At 37.3% G+C, this 16,621-nt stretch overlaps 1 protein-coding gene across 1 annotated transcript; it reads left to right on the top strand.

Annotated features, from left to right (window-relative positions):
* The first annotated feature begins 12,498 nt into the window (after window positions 1-12,498).
* On the top strand, window positions 12,499-15,942 carry LOC131049695 (probable phospholipid hydroperoxide glutathione peroxidase). The gene is made up of 6 exons (XM_057983753.2): window positions 12,499-13,121; window positions 13,242-13,318; window positions 13,509-13,570; window positions 14,900-15,018; window positions 15,175-15,342; window positions 15,532-15,942. The coding sequence occupies exons 1-6, from the start codon at window positions 12,813-12,815 to the stop codon at window positions 15,562-15,564; spliced, it is 768 nt and encodes a 255-aa protein (XP_057839736.2). The 5' UTR covers window positions 12,499-12,812; the 3' UTR covers window positions 15,565-15,942.
* Window positions 15,943-16,621: the final 679 nt, after the last annotated feature.

Below are 16,621 nucleotides of genomic sequence, written 5' to 3'. Positions count from 1 at the left end.
CCTTTCTATCATACCTAAACCTTTCCTGAAGTGATCAACCTTCACGAAGTGATCAAACTTCACTCTGGAAAGTGGTTTGGTCAAAATATTTGCAGTCTGATCTCCTGTGTTAACATATTCCAATTTGATCACATTTTTGTCTACCATGTCTCACACATAATGGTATGGAATCTCAATATGCTTGGATCTGTCATGAAATACTAGATTTATAGAAAGCTTTATGCAGCTCTGGTTGTCACAATGGATGACAATGGGTTTCATAGGTTCACCAAATAGTCCCACAAGCAACTTCCTAAGCCATACTGCTTCTCGAGTAGCCATGGAAGTTGCAATGTACTCAGCCTCGGTGGAACTCTGAGCTATAGAAGACTATTTTTTGTTGATCCAAGATATCATGGTTGATCCTAAACTGAAGCAACACCCTAAAGTGCTTTTCCTGTCAGTCACACTCCCAGCCCAATCTGAGTTTGTAAATCCGTGTAGGTCTAGATTGACTTTCTCATATTTGAGACCAAGGTTTAGAGTACCTTGTAAGTATCTCATAATGTGTTTCACTGCAATCAAGTGAATTTCCTTAAGCTCACACATAAATTGACTTAAGTCATTGACAACATAACAGATATCTGGCCTTGTATTCACCAGATACATCAGGTACCCAATCATCTATCTGTAGAGTGTAGGATCAGTGGATTGTGACTCTGATGTTGCTTCCCTAAGTTTATGTAAATTTGTTTCCATGGGAGATGTCATAGGTCTGCAATTATGCATTCCGAATCTCTTCAAAATGTCCAAGGTATACTTTCCTTGGTTTAGTATAATATTGTCAGAATTCTGCCATACTTCCAATCCTAGGAAGTAATGAAGGAGTCCTAAGTCCTTCATATCAAATTCTTTGGATAGATCATTCTTGCATTGATCTATAAGATAGTCATTTCCTATGATTAATAAGTCATCAACATATAAAATCAACATTAGCATATAACCTTTATTTCTTTTGTAGTAGAGATTAGGATCTGCATCATTTTTATAGAAGCCTAGTCCTGAGAGATAGGTGTCAATTCTTTCATACCAGGCCCTCCCTTTGTGAGAAGCCTCTGGCTACAAATCTAGCCTTGTGTTTCTCAATACTGTCGTCTACAACATGTTTGATTTTGAATAACCATTTAGATGAAACCACATATTTCTTGTTTGGCCTAGGAACAATCTCCCAAACATCATTTTTCATAATGGATTGATACTCTTCAAACATGGCATCCTTCCATACTTGATGTTTAAGTGCATCTAATACATTGTTTGGTTCAGTTTTACAAAGATTATTCATAAGAGAAACATAGCTAGTGAATTTATTAGGTCTTTTGCTTTCCTTGAAGGTTCCTGAAGGAGAAGCAAACTTCTGAGCTTCTGCTACAGTCTTGGTGGCCCATAGACGTCTTTTCTTGAGGTTTTCTTTAGGTGGGTTTGAAGTTTCACTTATGATTTCCTCAAGATTCTCCCTCTGAAGCTCAGGAGTGGGGTCTTCTTCTATGTTAGGAGTGGGGATATAAATTTCAGGCTCTATTGTACTTAGGGCTCTTTTGAAGGCTAAGTCTTCTTCAAATATTACATCCCTACCAAGTTCAATATTTTTCTGACCATGTATATTTATTCTATAGGCCTTGGATGTTTCACTATATCCTACAAGTATTCTCCTTTTTCCAAAGGGTTCTAGTTTTAGTCTTTTCTCTTTAGGTATATGTATATAGACAGGACACCCAAATATCCTAAGGTGGCTAATATCTAGTTTTAGTTTGGTAAATACTTCCTCACGAGTTTTATCTTCAAGATGAGAGTGAGGACATCTGTTTTGTATATACACAACAGTGTTAGTTGCTTCTGCCCAAAGATTTATATTTAGATTCTGATCAAGAATCATGGCTTTGGCAACTTCTATAATTGTCCTATTTTTCCTCTTAGCTACCCCATTTTGTTGAGGATTATAAGGTATTGTTAACTCCCTCTTAATCCCTAAGTTTTTACATAAATCTCTAAATAATTCTGATGTGTATTCCCCCCCATTATCAGTCCTTAGGGTTTTGATTTTGTTACCTGTGTATTTCTCTGTCAGTGATTTAAACTCTTTAAACCTACTAAGGATCTCTTCTGATTCTTTACACTTCAGAAAGTAGATCCAAGTTTTCCTAGAGTAGTCATCAAAAAATTACATGATACAAACATCCTCCTAGAGAGGGAGCCGACATGGGTCCACATACATCAGAATGAACTAACTCTAATACTTTGCTTGTTTTCGTAGTACTATTATGGAAGGCACCCTTGATATTTTTACCTAGGGCACATCCCTTGCATGCCTCTGAATGATATTGCTGCAACTTAGGTAAACTCGTGACAAGGTTTCCTATAGATGACAAAGCTTTATAATTCAGGTGGCCTAGTCTTCTATGCCAGACCTCATTTGCATTTGTTGCTTTGTGAATCAGGGCTAGGTTGGGCTTTGTGCACAACTCATACAAATAGCCTCGTCTTTGACCAATGACTTTAGCTTTCTTGATGAAAGAATTTTTCAGCCAAGCCAACACCTTGTTCTCCATGAAGGTTACTCTGTATCCGTTATCTTCTAGGGCTGATATGGAGACTAGATTTCTCTTGATTCTGGGGACATACAGTACTCCTTCGAGTTGCAATGATATACCTATCTTCAGTTTGATGGTGCATGAACTAATTCCTCTAATTGGGTGTGAGGAATCATCTCCGATGGTTACTTCCTCTTCATTATCCTCTGTCATGGAGTCTAGCACTTCTCTAAACCCTATAATGTGCCTGGATGGACCACTGTCGATCACCCAGGAGTTAGACTTATTTGATGCATGGCTTGTAAGTGTTGAGTAGAGGACATAGTTCTGGGAGTTATCTTCTCTTTTAGATTTTCCTGCTCTAGCAAATGTGGCTTGTTTGGCTCTCTCTGGACATTTTGCAACAAAGCGCCCGAACTTATCACACCTATAGCATTGAATACGTGATAGGTCTCTCTTTGAAGTGTTCTTGCCTTGATGACTCTTCCTTTTCCTAAACTGCTTCTTCTTGGTTGTCTTATTTGTGTTAGTATTTAGGACTTGAAGGTCTTCATCTATGTTCTTTTGTTTTACTCCCATCTTGTTCAATCTTGATTCTTCTTGGAGACAATCGTCCCTTAATCTTTCAAACTTAGGATATTTGGACCTTGCATTGATGCCTTGGATGAATGTACTCCATCCACTAGGCAACCCATCTAGAGCAATGAGTGTTAACTCTTTGCTTTTGATCTCGTAATCCAGAGTTGTTAGTTCATCTCTTAGAGTTGATATCCGCATAAAGTAGGCGTTGATTGTCTCCCCCTTGTTCATGGTGATATGATTTATTTCTCGTTTTAATGCCAGAGTTCGACTTGCATTCGATATCTCAAATGTGCTTTCAAGTGCTTTGAACATTTTATAAGCTGTCTGATGTTTTCTTATGATGGGCATTATGTTGTTTCTCACCCCATCAACTATTATTTTGATGTATTTTTCATTTCCTTCAATCCATGCGGTTTTGTCAGGTTCATTTTCAGGTTGATCATTTTTTGTTTGAACAAATGAATCTACTTTGTTCTCTTTTAAGATCATCTGGATTCTGAACTTCTAGGCTGAAAAATCATCTCCACCTCTGAGTCTGTCTTCGAATCTGATAGCGCTGGCCTTTGGAGAAATGTGATGTAGTATATAACCTTGTTCTCAAATTATTCACAAAATTGAATAGCCTCAAGTTCGATCAACTTGGCTCTGATACCATGTAAAAGTTATTGCAATTTCCAATTTAATAAACAAGTTATATGCTAGATAGTGTATTTCTGATTTTGGTATTATTATTATTATGACAATAATATTATCGTCTTTCTTTTTTGCAGGTCTAAAGGATGAACATGTATCGATTTCAATGTCATTCCTTTTTCTTTTGAATGTTGTATATATAGTAAAGCAATCATGATCAAGTGGCACCTTGATCGGACATGTCTTTTAGACATGTCCGACCAAGATGTCACTTGGTCGTGACTGTCTACTAATTCATTCGGTGTTTATGATAACTTAATCGGTGCCATTACTAAATGATAACAGATCGATAAACACACCCGATAATGAATCGGTGTCAAGGCAAATGTTAACTGATCAATATAATCACACCCGAATGAATCGGTGTCAAGGCAAATGTTAACCGATCGATATAACCACACCCGAATGAATCGGTGTCAAAGCAAATGTTAACAGATCTATAACTAATAGCATTATATATGTGCTACTGGGTTAATACCCTGATAGCATATTAATGTCGATCCATTTATGGATCGACATTAATGTGCTATCGGGTTACTAGCCCGATAGCATTAGATTGACGCTTAACTTTGTTAAGCAAGTCATCGATCTAACCCATCTTTATCAATGTCAATATTATAATCAGATAAACATATTCAGTTCGGAAAGCATAATCAAAACAAAATAAGAGAGATTGATAGGTTAGGAGAGACGTATCTTGCATAAGCTACTAATGCATTAACAATCTTGTCCTAACCCAAGGACCAATCCAATCTAATCAAATTCAACTCGATCCAAGCAAATCAAATCAAATCAAATCAATCCATCAATCCAATCTAAAGTTGTTAAGTCCTAGTCCTCATCTTTAGCGAACATCATTACTTTTTTTCGATCAAGTCTATCCAATCCCAACTTATCCCCCCCATCCTCATCATTTTGAGGTCACATGGCTACCCAAATCCACATTCAAACTTCAAAGCTTGGTATGAGAAATGCTCATGGAAGTTCATGGAACACCCTATCAATCATCCACATCTAGCTCATACATCACTAAAAATTATCCAACTTTCACCTATCCATGTCTCCCATCCCATCCCATTTACCAAGTCAATCCCAGTTCATCTCACATCTCTTATCCTTCTCCCTCTATTATAACATATATACTATCCATGGAACTAGATGCCTAAAACAAGCATCATGTGTAGTCCCCCCATCTTCTTGCACTCTACACTTCGGGGCAAGCTTCATCCATTCTATCCTACCGTCTGCATTATCCATATCCATTATCCCACATCCTATCTAAGTCCATCCCCCTTTCCTATCTTTGGTCTTGACTATCCTATCCATATCCTCCATCTCATATCCCTGATCTTATCCAAATTCATCCCTCATTCCTACCTTTGGTCTTTATCTTGTCATTGGTCCCCCTCCATTTATCCTATATCTACAAACCAATCCCATCATATCATATCATATTCCCCATCCCATCCTATCCTATTCAATCATTAATTCCCCTCCCATGTTATCCAATCCCCTCACCTAGAGATCCTGCACACCATCTTGTCTCTTGCATCTACCAATCTATCTGTTTCCCTACCCATCGGGATGCATCCTTCCCATGTCTGACAATTTATCCAAATCCATCTTCCTACCCAGCGGGATGTATCCTTCTCATGTCTGGTAGTCTATCCAAATACATGTGCTACTCTTGGCAAGAGATATCAGTTGGTCATGTGCATGTTGTTTGCATGATTGGGTTTTTCACTTTGATTTTTATCTTGTGTCCTAGGAATGTACCTGTTTAGGGCTTCCTTGATCATCCTATATCTCAGCATGTCTTGGTTGGTGTATAATGGGGCATTATTTTTCTGGTATGGCATGTTTGATGGTTTCTCTTGTACGATCCTACAGTCTCGCATTTACATCATCATCGATGTTTGAGAACCTATGTACATAGAGATACCTATTGTTTGAGAGTCTAGTCCACGTCTCAGATTTTCAAAACATCCTAATTCCTATAATCAGCAGTGTGGATAATCTGTGGCAATATCAAAATTAGGTTTTCTCTCCACATCTACACATTAAGAAATCTGATTCACTCCATTTCATTCATTCATCCCATTTCCAATTTATTGATTCACTCCCCCTTCATCTTTTCATTATCTAGTCCTCCTATCCATTTCGAGAGCACACTCGTGTTATTAGAACCCACATGTCCTCTCGAGGGGGCAAACCACTACCTCCTCATCATCCTTCCTCATTTGACCTATGACTGGGGCATCATGCTACTAGTCATTATTCTTTCCATCCACTATGTTTTATTCTTCTTTGATATAACATCATTTCATGACGCTATATCAAAGAGGGGCAAAATGTAGACACCTAAAATTAATTAAATTAATTTAAGTCTGTCAACATAATTAACTAGTTTAATTGTGTTAATTCCCTTCTTCTTAAGGTTAATTAAATCAAATTTAATCAATCTTATCACTATAGTCCAATAATTAATTTATCAATAAATTAATTATTTCCCCATTCTTCTAAAGTCACCTCAACCATTATTTCTTCTAAAACCCACTTAGTTAATTAATTTTAATTGATTAACCTAACTAAAGTGATTCCTACAAATCACTTCTTCTAATCCTCACTTAGCCTAATTAATTCTTCCTTAAAGCATGCTTATCATTATTCTCCAATTTTTTATTCCTCCACTCATTCTCTCTCCTCATGTCACATCCTCCTAACTTTCCCACTTGCACTCTAATCACTCATTAAGTCGCTTAATCAATCCCCTTAATCATTTGCGCATCCCTAATCACCTTGATCCTTTCAAAGAAATTCAAATTCTTTGAATCTCCCCATGCATCCTCTTATTTTGGAATTTTTAATTCCTCCTCCCTCCCCCCAAGGAATTTTATATTCTTTTTTCTCTTCCCAATGTGCTTGGGAAATCTTCCCCATGAACCTTGAGAGGTGTGGAGACAAGAAATGCCTTTATGGCATATCTCTTGAATCCCACACCTTGTCCTCTCAATCCATGTGCTCCCTCTCAAATCGATCTCAACCCTTCTTTCCAAAATCAATCTTGGCCATTCATTTTGGCCTGCTCCAATCTATAAATTGGAGTATCCTCTCCTCACAAAATGATCCACTTTCCATACATTCTTATGTTGTCCATTTCATCCATTGACCCACTTTCATCCAATCTTATGTTGTCCATTTGGAGTCAAAATCATCCATCATGCCATCATAATTCCCAAATCATCCCACACTTAGTCATTATCATCCAATCCATCCATCTATCAAACATTATCCAATCTTGTTGTGTAGTGGAGAGCAATCCACATCCCATCTTGGAGCTAATCCAATCAAGTGGAGCATTTGAGCGCATTCTACCTCATCAAAAGCTCAATCAGAGGAAGAGTAGAAGCTAAGGCATACTAGTTTACTTGTGTATTTGAATGCATTATTTCGTGTTTTATTTGGTTTATACACTAACCATTAGGCTTTAGATTTTCCACCTCTTCATTAACATCTACATAAGTGTAAAGCGGAAAATCGAACCCTAGGTGTTCTCCCCCACTCCAAGGAGAAAGGGGGTCACTAGGATTGATGGTTTTCACTTAGGAGGGACTTTACATTCAAAAGAGGGGTTGAAACCCACAAGATCCAATCCCACACAATGCAAGACTAGATTCTAAATGAGTTTCAAGGGTTGAGACATCAAGGATACCCTCTTTTGTAAAGAATGTAGATAGAAAGATTGAACTAGGAATGCATGTAAAGTAAGAAAGATTCACTTATAAACAGAGATAGGGATACAAGATGAAGCTGCGGACCTGGAATTAGCAGTAAAATGTCGAGATGATGTTGTTCTGCAAATTCGAGCGAAAGTTGACGAGACGATGGCGCTCGGCGTGCACACGGTCCTCCGAAAAATCCGCGAAATGAAGGGGGATCTATTCGTCTCTGCACAAGGGTTCCAGATCTTCAATTACAGTCGCGTACCTGCAACCTACACACAGAAAAGAGAGGACGATTGGGGGGTTAGGGATTAGGGGTTTGCCTTTAGGTCAAACCCCGGTTTTGGAATTAACCAAGAAATGAGAATGCTGTAAATGTAAATGTTTGTAATGTGAACAAGTACTGATACCTTGCTGTAAGAATGTTTGTATTCTTACATGCGAAGGTGTAATGTATGTTGTATTTTGTATGTTGTAAGTGATTTCCTCTCAATGGTTGAATCCTTGTCTTGAATGCAACACTTAGCCTTGAATGGAGACTTAGAATGCTCAATTGCTTGAAGGAATGCTTGAATGCTTGAATGTTTGAATATCGCTTCCGCCTCTTGCTTGCATATATTTTCCTCTTTTTTTCTTGCCCTTTTTCTACCTCCTCAAATGGGAGGGGAAATGTAGTTTATATACTTGTCAATTAGGGTTGATAAACTGATTTTTCCAACCTTAGGCCGACCTAGAAACAATATTTTCCAATTTGCAAACTTAAAGACCCAATGCCCAAAAGAGACCAGGCCCAAAATAGGACCAGGGACCAGGGCGCTGGGCGCCATGGTCCCACCTCCCGGGACAGCAGGGTGCAAGGAGGATCAGGCCAGGGTGCTGAAAAATGCAGTTTTTGGTGTCGTAAACAGGTTTCGGGGTCTCCATTCAGGTTCAACGTTGCGCCGCCATCGTGAAGACCCAAATGTAGTCGAAATTGCAAGTGTCACAATTTTAGGACGCTACAATAAGTAAGATGATTAAATTAAATTAAATAAATTCAAATATTCTACAATAGGATCACCATCTTTCCAAAAGGGATAAAAATCTATTAATCACAGGAGATAGACAAAGCAGAAATGGTCAAGGGCCCAACAAAGATCAACTGATTACACATTTCTATCCTCCACAACTAATTACTCAAACATATGAGATAAATCCAAAGATGCTTATCCAATACATTCCAACCATACATTTGTTGAGATGCCCATTTGGCCAAACAATCCAGTACTCATTTCAGTCCCTAGGAATGTGAGAAAAGGTAATAGATTCTAAAGACCTACTCAAACTTAGAATTTGTTTAATAACAACGGTTAAATGTCAATAAGCATCATCCAAATGTTGCTCATTCAACATATTCACCACCACTTGTGAATCAGATTCACAAATAATCCTTTTCTAATCAAGAGCACCACCTCTCTCCATAACATACAAGATGGCGAGAGCCTCCATGAAGTTATTCATGTGAAGCCCTTTATAAATGGAAAAGAAAAATTGTAAATCACCAGAATTATCTCTTCCAATACCAAATATACCAACATGGCCATGATTCCCCCAAGAAGAGCCATCGATATGTATCTCTAGAATTCCTTGAGGAGGAGGAAGCCATTAGCCCACATGATCAATCTTCCTCTCAGTCTGTTTAACACGAAAGAAGATTTCACCAGTAAAAGTACTAGTCCTTTGAGTAAAGAAATTCAACCTTCTTAAAATATCCACATCACTAGGATCCACTGCACTAAAAAGATCACACTTAGCCGAGACAGCCTACTAAATAGTTTGAATAATTTTTCATCACAATTATTGAACAACCAATTTATTATCTTGAAAGATCCCATGATTCCTTTCTAGCCAAAGATTCTAGATAATGAATGAAGGCCCAAGACCCCAGGAAACCTAATTAAAAGATGTCTTAACTGGAGGCTTACCCAAACGATCCCAAAACTCAGCCAACGAGGAGACATGCAAACATGCTTGATTCCAAACTCTTCACTAGAGATGCCAAGCCTCCCTAGAGAAGGAACACTAAAAGACAATATGAGGAGTACATTCCTCACTATTAAGATACACCACAAAAAAAAAAAATTGCTAGAAACCGCGTTTGATTAAATTTTCCCAAGACAGATTTTATTTTGAACAACCAACCATAAGAAAAAAATGGATTTAGGCCATGAAATTTTTTTCCACACTTGTTTCCACCACAATTCACCTACTCTCCCATACCACTATTCATCCAACTCCAAGTACCCCAAAGACATCAAGTGCTTACCTATTGTATCCTAACCCCATGCAGGAATATCCCTTCTCTGTAAGAGTATTGCACTCCCTACTAGCAAGGATCTAAGATAACTCTTGTTGAGCTCCCTCTATTTTTCCAGGTGGCCATTCCTAGGGATCTTTCCATCTACAAATAGACATCTATCCCACGTGTTGAACAATTTTGTAACTAGCCACCTTGTGTCATCTATCTATAATAAATATATCACAAAGGGAATGTAGTTGCAAATACATTGAAAGGATTGGAGGGTGACCATCCCAGGAATCAAAACAAAATAAAGCTTTTGAGACCTTATTATAGATCCAAAAAAGGCCCTATTTAATTGGCTTTTCCCCAATCTTTAGAGTATGCCAAATCATAGATCCCTTTCCCTCTGTACGACATCGAGGAACATCTAAATTGCCAGTCCCTCTTAGATACTTAATAGTAAGAATTATAGCCCATATTTGAGCTTCACTTGTGCACCATCACCAATATAATTTAGTAGCGAGAACTTACCCATTCAAAGCCATTGAAAGAAGACCAAGCCCCCCTTTTCTCTGCAGCTAACAAATAGATTCTCACTTAGCTAGGCTCCACTTAGAATCAGACAATTGTTGCTCAAAAGGAATTGTCAGGAAAGAGAATTAAATTCCTTAAGGAAATACAAAGGAGCCACCTAAATAAAGCACCTGTACATAGGGAGATCCTGAATCACCAACTGCAAAAGATTCACCCTTCTGACAATGGAGAGTCATCTACGAGTCTAGTGATTAACCCTCCTACACAACTTATCCAATAATTCCTACCAATACCCCCTAGGCTAAGTTTGCACAACAAGAGGAATACCATGATAAACCAAAGGAAGGAACCCAATTAGAAATCTCAAAATATTGACAATCCTTATCTAAATAAGATCAAGAGTATTAAAAAAGTAGATAGAAGATTTATGTTCATTGACTTATTGTTCTGATGCAACTACATAAATATCCAAAGTTTGCCTAAAACTCTCTACTTCATGAATTTGAGCAACACCTATTAGAGCACTATCATCCTCAAAATGCAAGTGGGAATGAAGTAGGAAGCCATTACCCCAATTCCAACCTTGAATCAAATCTTGTGAAACTTGAAACTTAATAGATCTTCCCAGTCCCTCTACCATAAGAATAAACAAATAGGGAGGTAGAGGGTCCCCTTGGTGAATACCCCTAGAAGCCTCAAATAACTCATATGGCTCACTATTGATAATGAATGAGAAAGAGGTAGAAATAACACAACTCGTAGTCCAATTCACCTACAAAATTTTTATACAAGAAATGCCACTTAACCCTATTATAGGCTTTAGCCATGTCTAGTTTAATGAAGATGGCCTTTTCTTTAAACATTGCCATAAGATGGTTTTAGAGAAAACAACCTTGCAACAAAGTTTCCAAAAAAAATGATAATTACTTGTTTGCAAGTGTGTGGCACAATAACGAAGGATGGATAAGCACCAAGGAGAGCTAGTTTTCGAGACCATGCTCGAGGGAATAAGGTAGGCAAGGCGGTAAATAAAGAGTCTCATAAATTACATGCATGAGTGCAAGACCATAAAGCATGTTTTATAGATTATAATTTGACACAAAAGGGACAAGTGGGCAAAGGGTAAACAAATTTAAGGCGATTACAAATAGGCAGCTTAACATAAAGACCTTTCTATGCTAAGAGTTGAGACTACTTATCAACATTTTTGGAGGTTGAGCTTATTCCATTTGGATAGGAGAAAAGAGCAATTCCACTTTCTATTGAGACAAGGCGAGATGGAGATAGGGGGAAGGAGTTGTTTGTAAATGGTTCAAAGGGGGAAGAAGTGAATGCCACGAGCATTAGGCCATCTCCAATCAATCAAAAAGTTTGCATGACAATTCGAGGATGATAAATCATGAAGTTTAGGAGTAACTAACGGTTGGATTTCAAAATTTGCTTGTTTATCAGAGGCTAAGAGGGAATTGGGTTTTAAAGAGAGGCCATGATTTCCATTGAAAGGTGAAAGGGTCCCATAGATCTCGAAAAACTTGAAACCTTTTTTAAATAAGCATTTTCTTTTGACTCTGTTAATAATACCTAAAGGTTTGTCATTTTGTTGAATCAACCAATTCCACTAAATAGAGGAATAAGAGAAACTTAGCCCATGGCTAAGAGACTAATCAAACCATATCAATTTTGTTGCAATGATTTGCCAAGCTTTCTAGATAATGTTAAAGGGAGTAGATCCATGAATTTTAAAGAATGGAGCCAAAAGAATCTTGTCTTTCCAGTTAACAGTTCCTCAAAAACGACTAGAAGAAGTAGTTTGTATGAAAAATCTAGTCAACTACTTCCAAAGAACATCTCCCTCCAAAACTCCGATTATCCATTTAGTTGTTAGGTAAATTCCTTTTGTATACATGGATCTATGATTCTTAAGCCCCCTTTGTTCTTAGGTTGAATACAATGCTCCCAAAAGGTTGGGAGCCCTTTTTGTTGCCCCATTTAGCCCATAAGAAATTCCTAATCAGCTAGATTAACTAGTTGTAGGATTTTGTTTACCACTTAGATGCCATCAATCTTGTTAAAAACTAAACTCTTTAAAAACATATTGTGCCATTATGACCGTTGTCAATCTTTACATGAGAATCTATTGACGGCCTTTTTCTTTCTATAGGCAGATCTCTTTTTTCATCGATTCAATTTTAAAAAAACGAAAGAGAGAAAAGAAAAGAAACGAAATTACGAAGTAACGCAGAAGGGCTCTCAAATGAATATGCATCCAACAAATCATTGCCCTCCCATCAGACAAGATATTTTTTGATGGACTACGACTCGGCTGCACCGAAGTTCACACTGCAAAAGTGAAAAAACACCCCAATTCAGAGCCGACATTCTAGAGGCTTGCAGTCTCCAATCTCATCCCAAACTTCTCCTGGCCAAGAATCGATGCTTCCTATGACTGTAACGTGCCGCTCCTGCACCCTTTCACATTATATTAAGGTAGCAAAAGCGCTAACTGTTCTTCTATATAAACCCATAAACCATTTCAGTGAACCTCACAACTTCCACACTATCGCTCAGTGTAACACTAAACCATCTACAGGGTGTTGTTTCCCGATCAATTCAGGAATAACCCGTAACGAAATTTATCCATTCCGATTTGGGTCCTCTCTAGTTTCTTCTAGTCTCAATTTTTCTACCATGGGTGGCAGTTCATCAGAAGGACAAACTAATGTCCATGATTTTACGGTCAAGGTACTTTCAGATTCCCCCTTATACCGTTAAATTAAAAATTGGTATCATGGTTTTTGTTTGCAATGAGGTTAAAATTGCATGTGAAAGTCATATCCTTAAGTCGGTAATGTTTAATTGCAGGACATCAGGGGTAATGATGTGGATCTCACTATTTACAAGGGCAAAGCTCTGCTTATCGTCAATGTTGCTTCTGAATGGTATTTTTCTCTTCGTTTCGTGAATGGGGAATTTAATTTTTTAAATTGGTTGTGATTGGAATATAAAATATTTGTGGGCAGTGTGGGAGATGGTTCTGTGGGTGGCTGCCACACCTCCGTTTATATTTTATGTAATTGTATCATTTTCAAATTATGGATGATCGATGGATTTTAATCTTTGTTTTGCCAGTGGATTAACTACCTCTAACTACAAAGAGATGAACGAATTGTATGCAAAGTACAAGCAGCAAGGTGATTCTCCATGAATATACTAAATTCCCCCTTTTTAAACGTTTTATTTACTTTTCTGCATGAGCTATATTGTTTTTGTGCACTCTTCGATGGGTACTAATCTGCAGAGGCCATTATATGTCATAAAATTGGATTAGTTTATGTAAGATGCTGTAATAGAATTCTCACGCTCTGAGGTCGATTACAAGAACTTTCTAGGGGTATTTTTATTTCTTAATGCATACATTCTGAATTTGTATGTTGTCATCTAGAGACGTGAAATATACATATAGGGATGCCATTTTGAAATAGAGAACATGATCATATGGATAAGCTTATGCTATATAACCATTTAAATATAGTTACTGGGAGATAAGGGTCAAGGGTATGGGGACTGTCCCTGTCCCTGGGCAGAATTTCATGGTCATTGTGATGTGGGGAGGGAAGCAAAACCGTTGTGCATGTTTAGTATTCGATAAATAGTTAAGGCATCCTGGAAGGATGCAAACAGTTCCAACCTGCTTGTCTCCACTTCCAGCAAGTCATCCTAGTAAATACATTGCTATATGATTGCACAGAATGATTCAGATCTGAAGTTTGATGTAATACAATTTTTCATTCATAGGTCTTGATAAGATCCTTTCGTCTAGTGACATTTTTGTAAGGGGACTGATTAATCTTGAGTTTTTGATGTCGTTTGTTAAGGCTTCAATACCCTTTCCAGTAACTTATGGATAGTGGACGTAGCCTTTGCAGTTCAAACACTGAGCTTAACCTGGGGAAAGTTCATAGAATTATGTATTTTATAAATGATGTTTGATGATTCAGTGTTTCTCATAAATCAATCAAGCACACAGATAGATAGATAGTATATTTTAGGAAAAACAACTTAGCTCTTTCTTTTCCAAAGATTCTCTGCAATGTGTATCAGTATAGATTATCAGTAATCCAGCCTTTTGAATTGCGTTGAGCTTGTTGCTTGTATCTCCTAAGTCAGCTCCTTAAGGCCATTTGAAACCATTGTAGATTGATGCTTCAATCTAGGGCACCATGATGTCCTAAGAACTACATCACTGAATGAAGGCTAGGAAATGTGAAACCATTTGAAACATTGAATTCGATGCTTTTTTCCACCTTAGAAATGAATTTTCATGGATGACTTTTAACTTGTAAAAGAAAATGTATCGGCTTTGTCTTGAGAACACAATGAAGAATTATACGGAATCCACTTACTCTTGACAAGTTCATCAATAGCTATTATTCATTAATTTCTCTTAGATTGGATTTCAAACATGTACTTCTCATCATAATTTTTTAACAATACACAGTTTGTTGGTCAACTTTCTGCAGGACTAGAAATACTGGCCTTCCCTTGCAATCAGTTTGCTGGGCAGGAACCGGGTGACAATGAGCAGATTGTAGAAGTGGCATGTACTCGTTTTAAAGCAGAATTTCCCATATTTGACAAGGTCAGCATATCACTGCTATATTATTATTTTCATGGTTATTTTGTTTTGTTATTGATGTGAATTCATCTATCATTTAGGAAACAATCTTGTAATACTAGCTTAATCGGTATGCGTATTGGATTTTTAAGTATTTATATTGCAGTTTCTGTCATGTAGGTTGAGGTCAATGGTGATAATGCAGCTCCTATCTATAAGTTCTTGAAATCAAGCAAAGGTGGCCTTTTGGGTGACAATATTAAGTGGAACTTCGAAAAGTTTCTGGTGGACAAAGATGGAAATGTGGTTGATCGATATGCTCCAACAACTTCTCCACTTAATATTGAAGTACTTGACAATCCCTCTTTTGTAGTTTCATACCTTCTACATACTTTCTTATAATGATTGATTGTTGGGCTTCTGTTGCATGTCGATCACAATAAAAGAAAGAACCTATTTCTGAACAGCAAATATTTGATGTGGCAATAAGATACATCCCTTAAGACAGACACTAATATTCGCATTTTATGTTTGCAGAAAGATATCAAGAAGATCCTAGGAATTGCCTGATTCTTCGGAAGCAAAAACATTACAGCATTTTTACAGTGTCCACATAGTGCTAAGGAATAAGATGAAGAAAACTATTTAGTTGTGATTCTGGTTACAGAACAGGGTCGTAGCTGAAAGTGTTGTTAGGAATTTCCAAGTTGTAACTGCTTTAATTCATTTTTTGTAGTGCTATGAATCTCATGTCTTTCACATGGCTTGAACTATACCATAAATAAGGGTTGTATTTCCAATCCCATTATATATTTTTCTTAACAGAATAGATATTTAATCTCTCAAGGATCACATGCAATTTTGTTTTGCTTGTTTTCTCAACTGGGAGGAGATGTTTATCATTTTCTTAAAATTAATAATTTGCGAGGTGCCAATGGATTCTTCTCAGCATATTGTGTACTTGTCATCTTTTTGTCAAGCATGACATGCTGCAAGATGCCTTAGTTTACTTTTTCTATCTGAACCTAGCATTTTAATCTGGCATCAGTTATGTTTACATCATAGGTTCCCTATGGACTTTTTCTTTTTTCTTTTTTCAATGTGTATGATGGTTGCCTTATATGTTCATCTTGAGGGCATTGGAATCTGTTGGCTATTCCCTCTAAGAAAGTACTCTGCTTATGTTTGGCATTATGTGTAAGGAAGCAGAGCCAGGGATTAACATTGTTTCATATTTAGATACAATGAGTGTTGCACTTGGCATGGGAATTAGATTATATATTCTCATTATATTACCGAATGCAACTTTGGCTTTTGAATATGACGAACATTAAAACGAAATCAAGGCTGCTGAGAGCACAGATTTTTAAATCATCTCAGAAAACAGTTAGTGATCGAAAGGCTTGGCTTCTTGGAGTACTTGCTTCCTGGAAATCACACTCAGAAATGTGCAAGGGCTTACCTAATAGATGCTTTTCTATCTATTGTTCCAGAGAGTGTTCCAGAGAGTGAAAACTACTAATTACTAAAAGAGTGATTGTATGTGTCCCATCATGACTGTAGGTTTATAATTTTTTTGTGTTCATCTTTGTAAATGTTAATAGTCATGAGAAGGTGCTTAAGTTGT

Source organism: Cryptomeria japonica, chromosome 8, assembly GCF_030272615.1.
Source record: "Cryptomeria japonica chromosome 8, Sugi_1.0, whole genome shotgun sequence".
Taxonomy (NCBI): domain Eukaryota; kingdom Viridiplantae; phylum Streptophyta; class Pinopsida; order Cupressales; family Cupressaceae; genus Cryptomeria; species Cryptomeria japonica.
This window is presented reverse-complemented; position numbering and strand designations above follow the sequence as displayed.

Coding starts and splice junctions, on each gene's coding strand:
- LOC131049695 (XM_057983753.2), top strand. CDS start 12,813: ATGCTTCCTATGACTGTAACGTGCCGCTCCTGCACCCTTTCACATTAT. Junction 13,319..13,508: donor GTCAATGTTGCTTCTGAATG/GTATTTTTCTCT, acceptor TTGTTTTGCCAG/TGGATTAACTACCTCTAACT. Junction 15,019..15,174: donor AATTTCCCATATTTGACAAG/GTCAGCATATCA, acceptor TCTGTCATGTAG/GTTGAGGTCAATGGTGATAA.